Source organism: Osmerus mordax, chromosome 24, assembly GCF_038355195.1.
Source record: "Osmerus mordax isolate fOsmMor3 chromosome 24, fOsmMor3.pri, whole genome shotgun sequence".
Taxonomy (NCBI): domain Eukaryota; kingdom Metazoa; phylum Chordata; class Actinopteri; order Osmeriformes; family Osmeridae; genus Osmerus; species Osmerus mordax.
Window position 1 is genome coordinate 3,448,281 of NC_090073.1, and position 13,210 is coordinate 3,461,490.

The 13,210-nt window shown below is 51.6% G+C and overlaps 1 protein-coding gene across 6 annotated transcripts in view; it reads left to right on the top strand.

Annotated features, from left to right (window-relative positions):
* taok3a (TAO kinase 3a) overlaps positions 1-13,210 on the top strand; it is a 39,612-nt gene that overhangs the window by 10,993 nt on the left and 15,409 nt on the right. For 3 of the 6 annotated variants that reach the window (XM_067227633.1, XM_067227638.1, XM_067227637.1), the window contains exons 2-11: positions 3,546-3,626; positions 5,696-5,925; positions 7,018-7,089; positions 7,593-7,694; positions 7,981-8,026; positions 8,535-8,631; positions 9,315-9,428; positions 9,955-10,046; positions 10,266-10,359; positions 12,119-12,200. In XM_067227633.1, coding sequence (XP_067083734.1) covers positions 5,788-5,925; positions 7,018-7,089; positions 7,593-7,694; positions 7,981-8,026; positions 8,535-8,631; positions 9,315-9,428; positions 9,955-10,046; positions 10,266-10,359; positions 12,119-12,200 — 837 coding nt within the window. In that variant the 5' untranslated portion in view covers positions 3,546-3,626; positions 5,696-5,787. Of the gene's footprint in view, positions 1-3,545; positions 3,670-3,722; positions 3,762-4,126; positions 4,153-5,695; positions 5,926-7,017; positions 7,090-7,592; positions 7,695-7,980; positions 8,027-8,534; positions 8,632-9,314; positions 9,429-9,954; positions 10,047-10,265; positions 10,360-12,118; positions 12,201-13,210 lie in introns of those variants that run through there. The other 3 variants (XM_067227634.1, XM_067227635.1, XM_067227636.1) reach the window with 3 other exon arrangements.

Here is a 13,210-nt window from a genome sequence, read left to right on the forward strand (position 1 = left end):
TCAGTACAGGGACATTTCCCTTGAGGCAAGTAGGGTGAAGTGCCTCGCCCAAGGACACGTCGTCATTTGGCAAAGACGAGAATTGAACTGACAACCTTCTGATTACTAGCCCAATTCCCTAACCGCTCAGCCACCTGACTCCCTAGCAGGGGAGAAGGTCCACGGATACCATGTTTTGTAGCGTTGGCTTGTTTCTTCCAGCTCAGTCAGCCTGTCTTTCTGTCTCTTTCTCTCGCTATCACTCTCTTGCTCTCTCTGTGCCTCCAGTCTTTTTCTGTTCATCGTTATAGTTCTAATTGTGTTCACTCGGCCCTGAGGTTCCTTGTTGTTGACTGTGTGTGTGTGTGCGCGCCCACAGACTGAGACAAGTATGTGAACAGATGAACTTTTGCCCTTTGCCTTTCTATCATCCCAGCACACACAGACTACTAAAAAGTAGGCTAGCTGATCAGTGTGGCTGTGTGTATGGTTTGTTTTCCCAGTGTCTCTGCTTGCTAGCTGATGCTAGCATGAGCTGAGGTAACATAGACATGCTTGCTGATGCTGGCATGAGCCGAGGTAACAGACATGCTTGCTGATGCTAGCAGGAGCTGAGGTAACATAGAGATGCTTGCTGATGCTAGCAAGAGCTGAGCTAACATAGACATGCTAGCTGATGCTAGAAGGAGCTGAGGTAACATAAAGACATGCTAGCAGGAGCTGAGGTAACATAAAGACATGCTAGCAGGAGCTGAGTTGATAGACATGCTAGCTGATGCTAGCATGAGCTGAGGTAACATAAAGACATGCTAGCAGGAGCTGAGTTGATAGACATGCTTGCTGATGCTAGCATGAGTTGAGGTAACATAGACATGCTAGCAGGAGCTGAGGTAACATAAAGACATGCTAGCTGATGCTAGCAGGAGCTGAGGTGACCATAGAGGCCAGCCATAAGGAAGCAAGGACTCCCCCCAACTCTGTACAACCCCAGGTCTGCAAACACACAGGGAAAGCTATGTAAAATGTATTTAGCATATTCAAGTTAGAAAGTATCTAGGTTATCACAGGCCCTGGGGTAAATCCAGACTTTTTGCCTCCTCCCCTATCTCTCTTCTCCTGGGGAAGATGAGTCATGAAAGGCATCCCAGCTCCAGCTCTGAGCTTGTGAGCAGGAGGGCTGTAGTGTTTGTGTGAGGCCCCGGTCCACTATGGCAGCCCTTGCAGAGATGGCCGTGGTAGGGAGATCTCTGGGTTACCTTTCATTGTGTTTGTCTTCAACACAGGGGTCTGTTTGAGTCGAATCTCCATCCCTCAAAGCTCTCTTTCATCCTCTCTCTCTCTCGTTGTCTCTCTCTCTCTCTCGTTGTCTCTCTCATTGTCTCTCTCTTTCTCTCTCAGCTCCTTTCACAGTGACCCACATCACAGCAGAGGTGTTATTATTCTTTTGACCATGTTTATTTAATTATTTTTGAAATGTATTCAATGAGCACTGCAATCCAGACGATGTTTGGACACACACGGCACACTCACACACACGACAGCCTCTGCTAGTTTGGGTCGGAACTAAAGGGCTTTTCCTAAAAAAAGAAATGTAACGATTGCAGCCTTGTGAAAGTGGGACGTGTGTGTGTGTGTGAGTGTGAGGGAGGGAGGGAGAGAGGGAAGCCAAAACATTCTACAGCCAAATGAGGTTACCCACTCACCCACAAGGGCTGCATGGATTCAACCTTGCTGTGTTTGTGTGTGTGTGTGTGTGTGTGTGTGTGTGTGTGTGTGGTGGAAGGCCTGTAGCAGCGCAGTAGCAGACTGAGCTGTGGCTGGGATCCCCAGCTGAACCCAGGCTTAGGCTGGACCTCATTCTCATTTCTATCCTCTAACATATACTCCCCCCCCCCCCCCCCCCCCCCCCCCCTCAGAATGGACTCTTATCTCTAGTATAATTCGTTTATTTGGATTTACAGGGCGTTGTTTAAAGCTGTTGCTTTCAAATGATGACAGGTGTAGCAGCAGGTCATGTCTTTACCCCCAGTCTCGTCTCTCTCTCTCTCCTCTGTCTCTCATGAACTTGACCAGTGTTGTGTGGTTACTTCAATTTCAGGGTCTCTGATTCCCTGTCCCTGGGTTACGCACACAGCCTTCCATGTGTCTTTCTCTCCCAATTGTTCTTCTTTCTCGCCCCTCTCTTTTTCTCTCTCTCTTTTTCCATGCTGGTCCTCTCACAGTGAGCACTGTGACTTTAATACGCTCCCATTTCTGTCCAATTAATTTTCCCCAGACCGTCAGTGGAAATCGGATTAAAATTTGTCTCTAAAAAAAGACACCCAGGATTCTGAAAGTTGTCAAATGGCTCACTGCTGACTGCCGCTTCACCTCTCACCCTCTCGCTATCTTTCTCTTCCTCCTTGTCTTTCTTTTTGTCTGTCTTTGTCCCTCTCTATCTTTTGTCTTTCTCTCCTTGTCCCCCCCCCCCTTGTCTAGTTGTGGCCTCTTGATCTGGGTACTTATCTCTCTGCGTGATGTCTCATGTCCTTGACTTCCAGGCGTTTTCTGACCCAGCTCAGTCTCTCTCTCACACACACACACACACGTTTGTAATTCTGTTCTTGTGGGGACTCACAATCCAGTTCCATTCAAAGTCCTCATGATTGGCCTTACCATAATATTCCCCCAAAACCTAACCTGAACCCTAATCCTAACCCTAAAACCATCCCTAACTCCTAACCTAGAGAGGGACCAAGAAAATATTCCTTCAAGTTCAAACTTTCCTTGTTTTTTACTGTTCTGAATGGGGCTTCTGGCTGGTACCCACAATAACTATTAAACGCACACTGTCACACACTCTAAAATAGGGGTTCTCACATCCCACCCTACCCCTTCCTCTCCCCTCTTCTGCTGAAGGATGGGAGGTGGAGGAGGAGAGGAGGAGAGTTGAGGGCCGGAGTGGAGGAGGAGAGGAGGAGAGTTGAGGGCCGGAGTGCAGGAGGAGAGTTGAGGTCCGGAGTGTTAGTTTCCTCGGGCTCTTGTTGCTGTCAGCTTGACTTATAAATCATTCAGACTCACTCTGAGAAGCAACAATACAGTCATCCTCTTTTCTTGACATCGCTTCATTATTTAAAGTTTCTTTTTGAATCTGTAGCCTTGGGGGGGGGGGGGGGGGGTGAAGAAGGGGAAGAGAAAGGGGAAAGAGGGAGAAAGAGGAAGAGAGAAGGGGGGTGGGGGAGGAAGTCAAGAGAAGGGAGAGAGACGGTGACAGGAAGTAGCCCTACTTTGAGGGGGTTGTAGCAAGAGGAATTGGTCCTCTCTGCTGAATGTCAAAGGTCAGCTGATGAATAATGGATCCCTTTATTTATCGTTTGTGTTCTCCGGGTGGTTGTAGACAAAAGTTGTTGAAAAACTGTGTTGTTGCTGGTCCGCCTTACTGCTGAGTGCTTGTCCTGTGTATCAATGTGTCCTGTGTGTGCGTTTGTATGTCCTAGTGCTGTTCCTAGTATAACTCGTGTCTGTACCCCCAGTCTCATATCTGTCTCTCCCCTCCTCTCCTCCCCCTCCTGTCTCTCTAACTCCAGGTCATGATGAGGAGGAACAAGCTGTAGACACTCACCGAGCCTGGAAAGAACAGCACACACACCTCACACACAGGCTGTGAGGTAGGCCGCTTCAACACACACACACACACACACAGGCTGTGAGGTAGGCCGCTTCAACACACACACACACACACACACACACACACAGGCTGTGAGGTAGGCCGCTTCAACACACACACACACACAGGCTGTGAGGTAGGCCGCTTCAGCACACACACACACACACACACACACACAGGCTGTGAGGTAGGCCGCTTCAACACACACACACACACACACACAGGCTGTGAGGTAGGCCGCTTCAACACACACACACACACACACACACAGGCTGTGAGGTAGGCCGCTTCAACACACACACACACACACACACACACAGGCTGTGAGGTAGGCCGCTTCAACACACACACACACACACACACACACAGGCTGTGAGGTAGGCCGCTTCAACACACACACACACACACACCTCACACACAGGCTGTGAGGTAGGCCGCTTCAACACACACACACACACCTCACACACAGGCTGTGAGGTAGGCCGCTTCAACACACACACACACACACCTCACACACAGGCTGTGAGGTAGGCCGCTTCAACACACACACACACACACACACAGCGTGTAAGGCAGGCAGCCAGAAGTGAGTGGTGTGTTGTGTCGAGCTTGTCTGGTGTGTGCTGTGCTGTGTCGAGATGCCGATGTCTGGCTGAAGCAGCCAGTCGGAAGTGAGGAAACCTGGGAGAAGCCAGCCTGCTCCAGTTTATCCTGCTGACACACACGCACACGCACACACACACACACACACACACACACACACACACACACACACACACACAGTGCCAGGGGCAGAGCTTCCTGCTGAGTCACACACAGCCAGTTGGGGAGCCCACAAACAGAGATTGGGGGGCTGTGTGTGTGTGTAACCTATATTCCAGCTCTCTTGGATCAGATGTCTGTACTTCTAGAAAGGAAGTTATAGTGGCATGTGAGGTGGTTGCTCCCCCTCCCCCCCCATCCCCCCAGGGCCTGCCTGAGAGCACAGTGTGTGTGCGTGTGGGAGTGTGTGTGCGTGTGGTTCGGTATGATCACCGAACCAGTCTAGCAGAATCACTACTATCCCCTCCCCCCTCCTCCACGCAGCTCCACGCCCACACACACGCACACGCACACGCATGCACTCACACACTCCTTCCTGCTGACACAAATGCATGCATGTGCCCGTCTACATCCGTATGCACTCTCACGCGCTCGCTTTCACACGCCCCCTGGAAGCTCACACGCATGCACGCTCACACACACACACCATTAAGATTGAACTAACCACTAATCTGTCTAAGCTGCCTCCTTAATCACCTCCCTCAGTACAATGGCGTTCAGCTACTCGCCGTACACACACTCGTGTGCGCGCGCACACACACACGATTATCCCCCAAGTCCAGGCTGGCCCGGTGTCTTAACTGCTGCTTCACTGTTTCAACCTGTTGTTGCCATGTTGCATCACATGCGTGAACGGGAGGAGGAGGAGGGAGGGAGGGTGGGAGGGAAAGAGATGGCGAAGATGGAAGGGTAGCGTCTCCAGGGTGATCATGTGACTGCTGCATGTGATCTATTTTCATCTCCGACCCCCATCCCTCCATTCCTCTATCTCTCTCCGTCGCTCTCTCTCTCTCCACTGTATCTCTCTCTCTCCACTGCATCTCTCTCTCTCCCTCCCTCCCTCCACTGTATCTCTCTTAACTCTGTTACTCTGTCATTCTTCACTGTATGGTGTTCACTGGGGAGGGGGTGGTGTGTGTATGGTGTGGGGGGGTCGTGTGTGTGTGTGTATATTACATCAGGGTGAATTTCTGAGGTTCAGCTCAACAGGAGGGAAAGGAAACAGATGGGAGTGATGCAATAACGAGACACACACCGTCTCTCTCTCTCTCTCTCTCTGTCTCACACACACCTCGTTTGTCCTCCTTTGTGTTTGTCCTCCTCTATGTTTCTATGTAACAAGTAGCAGCATGTCTTCCTGTATGATACAGACAGGATGTTATTTCATAGGACCCTAACCAACGCGCACACACACACACACACGCACAACACCCTAACCAGCACATGCATGTGGCGTGTCTCCTCCAGCTCCTGATGGTCCGTGCTGACCCCGGGGGGGTGTGTGTGAGGAGGGCGTGTTCCGCTACCAGAAGCTCCCCTCTCCTCCACATGTCTAGCCAATGATGCCCTCATCCACCAGGAAGGGGGCGGCGCCCAAGGAGCCGGAGCCGGCCGACCTGTTCTTCAAGGACGACCCTGCCGAGGTGTTCTGTGACCTGCACGAGATCGGCCATGGCAGCTTCGGGGCCGTGTACTTTGTGAGTAGATGGAGGAGGTGGAGGTGCAAGGGGGTGGGGGGGGGGGGGGGGGGGGGTTCGTCTTTTAAGAGGCGGTTAGGGTTGTGCTCTGTTGACAGCTGTACACAGGCAGGCAGAGAGACAGGCAGGCAGGCAGGCAGAGAGACAGGCAGGCAGGCAGAGAGACAGGCAGGCAGGCAGAGAGACAGGCAGGCAGGCAGAGAGACAGGCAGGCAGACAGGCAGGCAGGCAGGCAGGCAGAGAGACAGGCAGGCAGGCAGGCAGAGAGACAGACACAGACAGGCAGGAAAGCAGAGAGACAGACACAGACAGGCAGGAAAGCAGAGAGACAGACACAGACAGGCAGGAAAGCAGAGAGACAGACACAGACAGGCAGGAAAGCAGAGAGAGAGACAGACACAGACAGGCAGGAAAGCAGAGAGAGAGACAGACACAGACAGGCAGAGAAAGAGAAAGACAGAGAGGGAGTGAGTGAGAGAAAGAGAGAGACATGCAGGCAGGCAGGCAGAGAGACAGGCAGACAGACAGACAGAGAGCCAGCCAGACAGACTGCAGTCCTGACTAAGAGAGACCACTCCAGCAGTAGAGATACTGAGCTTATGCAACCAGCTCCAGGAAACCCCCCTGGCTGTGTAATACTCATGGATGTCGTGTGTGTTGATGATTACAGAGCTTTGCAATTATTGACACTACACGTTCTAACTCAATTATCCTTGACACACCACCAAGCTAGCTGCTACAGTAACATGCTGTGTGTGCTAATAATTGATGAATGCACAAATAATATATAACAATCCCCAGTATTACAGTAAGATAATATAAATAGACTGGTGGCTCATAGACTGACATTCAGATATTGTAATGGACTGACATTGACACAGTGGAATAGCCTGTAATAGATATATACTGTATTAGACTGGCATCATTATTAGACTGAGACCTTGTAATAGACTGGCCTGGTATCTAGCTAGATAGTTAGATACTATCTGCATTCCACTGGTTCTGTACTTGTGCTCAGTGACTGTAAAGTTGAATTGAATCTAATCTGTCTGTGCTGGATCCTAATGTGCTTGTTCTGCCTCCTGCCCCCAGGCACGTAACTCCTACTCCAATGAGGTGGTGGCCATCAAGAAGATGTCCTACAATGGCAAACAGACCACCGAGGTGAGGAGAACACAATCTCCCTCTGTCTCTGTCTCTCTCTCTCTTTCTCACTCTCTCTAACACACACACACACACACACATTCATGACCCTCTGAACTCTCATAACTGAAACCTAGGTTCCCCCTTCTTAATCTTAGGATCCACATCCCTAAGCGTTTGTGCGTGGAGGTGTCACGATGATGAGCATCTTGCGTTTGACCTCTCTTAACGCCGCGCTGACCTGGGGTCAGGGGGTCAGGTGTTATGGTTAGAGGTGGCCCGGAGTGCACTGCCTGTCCAGCTAGCTAGATCCCCCCCCCCGCCCCCCTGGCAGTGCATCCTAGCTCCCGTGTGAGTGGGTTTGACCTGGGCCACGAGGTCAGGCCCCATGTGGCTGCGCTGGAGACCTCTTTAAGATGGAATCACAACTCTGTGTCTCATCTCATACACCCTCTCTCTCCAACTCCACTCCCCTCTCCTTCCTCCCTCTCTTTCTCTCTCTCTCGCTCTCTCGCTCTTTGCAGAAGTGGCAGGACATCATTAAAGAGGTCAAGTTTCTGGAACAGCTGCGTCACCCCAACACCATTGAGTACAAAGGCTGCTACCTGAAGGACAACACTGCCTGGGTGAGGGAGGGAGGGGAGGGGAGGGGAGGGAGGTGAGGTGGATGATGGAGGGAGGTGAGGGGGGGGAGGGATGACATGCCGTTTCCCGCCTTCTTGTTTCTGTTTCTTCTCCGTCTCCGCTGTCTTTCAGAGTGTCTTGCTCGGTGCTTCTCTCCGAGAGCCCGCCAGACTTCTCCATCTCCTGGGTTCTCTCTCTCTCTCTCTCTCTCTCTCTGTCTCTCTGTCTCTCTCTCTCGTGTTCTCCTCCCCCAGCTAGGTCTGTCGGTGACATCTGTGTTTGTTTCAGCTGGTGATGGAGTACTGCCTAGGCTCTGCGTCTGACCTGTTGGAGGGTAAGCGCACGCACGCACACACAGACTTACACACACCATCCTACAGTCCAACAGTGGAGGTTTGCCATCCTCAAACATTCATCACCTCTGCCCGATGTGGTATTCATAGCCCCACCTATGTTTGTGTCCCACGACTGTCATGGCAACGTTAAACCCAGCCATAACAGTTGTGGAGCTCTCTAAACTATTCCAGTTTATTTTTTTTATTTTTTTTCCCGCCATGGTTCTACTTTGAACTTTGATCCTGGCTAAGCTTCGATTCATAGTTACCCTCTACAGGGACTGTTGTTTTAGAGCTCTTATGTAGGAGCCATTTACACATTTACCCGATGTGCGTTTTGAGTATGTATGTCATATCGCTGCTATTTATAGACACGTCGTACTCTGTGACTTTAGATAACACTACCGGTATGTTTTGTCATTGTACACCCCCTCAACCCTTTTTCCTCTCTGTCTCTCTTTCTTTATCTCTTTCTTTATCTCTTTCTTTATCTCTATCTTTCCTCAGTTCATAAGAAGCCTCTCCAAGAGGTTGAAATTGCTGCCATTACCCATGGTGCCTTGCTAGGACTGGCGTACCTACATTCCCATAATATGATTCACAGGTGAGGCTCCTTTTATTGTGTTTCTGGGTAGGAAGTTATATTTATCAGTCACGTTCCCGCCTCCTGTGTGTAATCATCAAGCCATTAACAGATTACCTCTGTGTTGTGGTCATATATGCCAGCGTCAATGTGCGTTCAAACTTTCCAGAAGTTATAAAACGTTTAGTTTTAGAGATATGAATTGTAAATGTGCGTTAGTGTATGAAAGGGCAAAGTATTGTTGACATGCTACTCAAGTATTTATCTTGGATGAGGTGGCTGAATCACCAGTGTACCAACCCTGTTCCTGGAGGGTACCAGGAACATGTTAAAAAAAATAAAATAAACTTGTGTTAATGGATGAGTCTCCTGTTGTACTGTACTGTATGTCTAGCCAGTCAGGGCCATCGTTTGTAAGGAGTTTTGGGGGGTAATGAATGCAATCTGTGTCCACCATGCTTTATCTTCCAACCATGGCATGCCTACAGATAAGATTCAAAGCTGGGGGGCATCTCAACACTTTAAAACACCTTCCTCCACCTGCCCCAACACAGCATTGTCAACAAGGATGTAGTCTCATGACAGTTACGTTACCTAATGAGCGAGAACATCAGTAAAAGGATGCCACTTGACACTATTGAGACGCCTCCGAAGTGCGTCTTCCATGCTGCCTTCACAGTGTCCTTGTTGTCGCCCCTCCTCAGAGATGTGAAGGCTGGGAACATTCTGCTGACTGAACCAGGCCAGGTCAAACTGGCAGACTTTGGCTCCGCCTCCATAGCCTCTCCTGCCAACTCCTTTGTGGGAACACCTTATTGGTCAGTACACGCCACCACAAACAAGCTAATGCTAACACTAGTCAGTATAGGACTTCAAGTATCATGCTGCAGCTAGCTAGAGACGGGCTAATGCTAACACCAGTCAGCATAGTATCAAAAACTAGCATAAAGCTGATAAACCGAGCAAACGGCTCAATTTCTAGCTACAGATTAGAGGGACCATCATGGTGTCTCTTAACCTAAATGTAATAAAGGAACTGGTCCTTTGCTCTCAGCAACTGTGAAACCCAAAGGAACAAGGTTACGGGTTGGGTTGCGGAACCCAGTTGGCTGCTGTGAGAGGCTGACAGTAGGCTGCCTTGTGCTCCAGTGATCATGTTCAAACGTAACACGGCATTCTCACTCCTGCAACACGTTAGCAACAGACGGAGCAGCTATCCGCACATACCAATCAGTCTTACAGAACGCCAGAGGCTAAGCTACAGACGAGGAATTTCCATGAAACTCTCATGCTTAAATTGGTGTTGGTTTTTTAATGTGTGTGTGTGTGCGTGTGTGAACCCAGGATGGCCCCGGAAGTTATCTTAGCCATGGACGAGGGTCAATATGAGGGCAAAGTGGACATTTGGTCCCTGGGAATAACATGCATTGAACTAGGTGAGTGGTGTTTCTATGGTAACATTCAGACAGACATCTTAGTCGTACAGTAACAAACCTGTTAACGGCTACAGTTCAGGCTTACAGTAGCAAACATGCCAGTGTAAAGGACTACACTTAGTCACTGTCTAGAAAACTCTGTACTCTGTAAGCAAGCTGTACTAAATGACCCCTTCTCGCTGTTTCTCTCTTTCCTCTCATCCCTCCTTCCGTGCCCAGCGGAGCGCAAGCCGCCACTTTTCAACATGAACGCCATGAGTGCCTTATATCACATCGCCCAGAACGATTCCCCCACGCTGCAGTCCAACGAGTGGTGAGTGTGTGTGTGTGTGTGTGTGTGTGTCCTCCTGTGGAGCTAGGTGACCCCTGACCTCCCCTCCAGGGACATGCCTCCTGAAAAACCCTGACATCCTGTCACCACCGATGGGTGCCCTGCTGATGTAGGTGACTGTGAAAGAGGGAGGGGAGGAGAGGAGAGGGGAGGAAATGGAGAGCCGTGGCCCGTAGACCCTGTGATCACGTGACACGTCGACTTCCAGAAGCATGAAGCACCTCCCAGTGAAACGCTGACCAGGACACCTGCGTGTCCCCTATCAGGAATCTTGCCGAGTGTAGCATCACAGCTCCGGTTCACTGTTTAGTACGGATCAGGTGGAGCGGTTTGAACCCAGTTCAGACACGCTCCAGCAGATGAACGTTCGTGGCCCTGAGAAGAGTTTCCAGCACGATTTGAACATCGGAAAGCTACCAGAACAGTCTTGAAGAGTGCTCTTCAACAAAACCATTGCTAGAGAGGGGGGGGGGGGAGGGAGGGGTAGGGGGAGGGGGGGAAAGTTGCACATGAACACCGAAAAGCCAGTCCCACTGTTTGACCCAGATAACACCCCGTGACCGAGCACGTACCAAAGCCAAACGAGCTGTGCGAGGATCTCGTCGGTGCAGCCAGGAAACGGGCGGCTCGGTTCTCAAGCTTGCACGTCTGCAGCCCCGCCGCTAAAGCAGGCCGTTACCCCGGAGAGGGGGGAACGTTCTCCGTCCACATCAGCATGTTCTCATCGTCTGGACCGGAGACGCCAAGACTGCAGGGCATGAATCCGCAGCTTTTATATTTAGTTCGGTAATGACATATGACTCCACACAGACCTGTATTTACATGTAGAGCGACACGCGGTCCATTGGACAGTGTGCCAAGGAGATTATACTGGATTGAACTGGTTTCATTCTGCCCCGACAGCGAGCAGGGAAACAGGCCTGCAGATAATCCTGGAGGGTTTCTCCCTCGTGAAGTACAGTAGAGGCTTTAGGTGGTTCATAGTCCAGTTGCCTTTCAGGAGGAAGGTGTCCCAGACACAGATTATACCTTCACCAAGTCCTGGACTATCCTTAATCCCACTCTCCATTGAAGATGGCTTTAGGATTAGGCTTAATCTGGGGCCGGGGAAGCCAGTGCATCATGTGTGATCCCGGCGCATTCCAGAGCAGTGTTGGCGGAGAGGAGTGCTCTCATTGGTCGGGCACAATGCGCATGAGTGAAACCTTGTGTGATGTCATCAGCCTGATTTCAATTTCAAACATCGTCCGTCTCTTCCTCTCTTTCCTCCTGTCGTCTCCCCTTGCACCCTCCTCTCTCACCTCCATCCCCTCCTCTTTCTACCTCCTCTCTCCCCTCTCACCCTCCATCCCCTCCTCTTTCTACCTCCTGTCTCCCCTCTCACCCTCCATCCCCTCCTCTTTCTACCTCTTGTCTCCCCTCTCACCCTCCATCCCCTCCTCTTTCTACCTCTTGTCTCCCCTCTCACCCTCCATCCCCTCCTCTTTCTACCTCCTTTTTCCCCTCTCACCCTCCATCCCCTCCTCTTTCTACCTCCTCTCTCCCCTCTCACCCTCCATCCCCTCCTCTTTCTACCTCCTCTCTCCCCTCCCCTCACCCTCCGTCCCCTCCTCTTTCTCCCTCCTTGTCTCTCCCTTCACCTTTTGCCCTCCCTCTCTTTCTACTTCCCACTCTGGTCGCCACCCCCTTTCCCACTCCCTCCGTCTCTCCCAACCCCTCTGTCCTCCCCCCCACCCTCCAGGTCAGACCCCTTCCGGAGCTTTGTGGACTACTGCCTACTCAAGATTCCTCAGGATCGGCCGGCGTCGGGGGAGCTGCTGCGAGTGAGTTCACTTCCTCTCATCTCCCTCGCAGCGAGCCGCGACATCACTTCCTGTGTGTGCTCTCGAGTCCGACGATGAGTCACTCCTCCCTCTCACTTCTGCTCTGCTGTTGTTCGGTCCTTCAAGCTGCCTCTCTTCTATTCCACCACTTAACCCCTGTGCGTCTGTGTGTGTTGTGTGCGCGCGCATGTTGTGTGTGTGTGTGTGTGTGTGTGCACGCGGGCAGTACATGTAGGACACATTTGTGTCCACGCACACATTTACCCTGCAACCAAGTCCCATTGACAAAACGAAATGCCCTATTTACCCACAACCACCCGCCCTAATCCTCCCCACAGACGTACACACACACACACACACACACCCTCACCAGTCCTCCAGGATACCTGGCCAGGCTGAGCCTGTAGCCTGGTTGTGCTAAGCAGCCTGTGTTCATTGTGCGTCCGTGTAATTGAGCAGTTGATCTTTTTGTTTGTTTGTCTGACAGGTAATCCTATTGCATACTAAGAGTTTAATGTTCTTGATTGTCACGCTCTCTTCAGAGCTCAGGGGGGAGCAGGGTCCTACCTACCCAGGGAAGGTGAAGGGGGCTGGGGCAGAGGGGGAGCAGGGTCCTACCTACCCAGGGAAGGGGGCTGGGGCAGAGGGTGAGCAGGGTCCTACCTACCCAGGGAAGGTGAAGGGGGCTGGGTCAGAGGGGGAGCAGGGTCCTACCTACCCAGGGAAGGTGAAGGGGGCTGGGGCAGAGGGGGAGCAGGGTCCTACCTACCCAGGGAAGGTGAAGGGGGCTGGGGCAGAGGGGGAGCAGGGTCCTACCTACCCAGGGAAGGTGAAGGGGGCTGGGGCAGAGGGGGAGCAGGGTCCTACCTACCCAGGGAAGGTGAAGGGGGCTGGGGCAGAGGGGGAGCAGGGTCCTACCTACCCAGGGAAGGTGAAGGGGGCTGGGGCAGAGGGGGAGCAGGGTCATACCTACCCAGGGAAGGTGAAGGGGGCTGGGGCAGAGGGGGAGC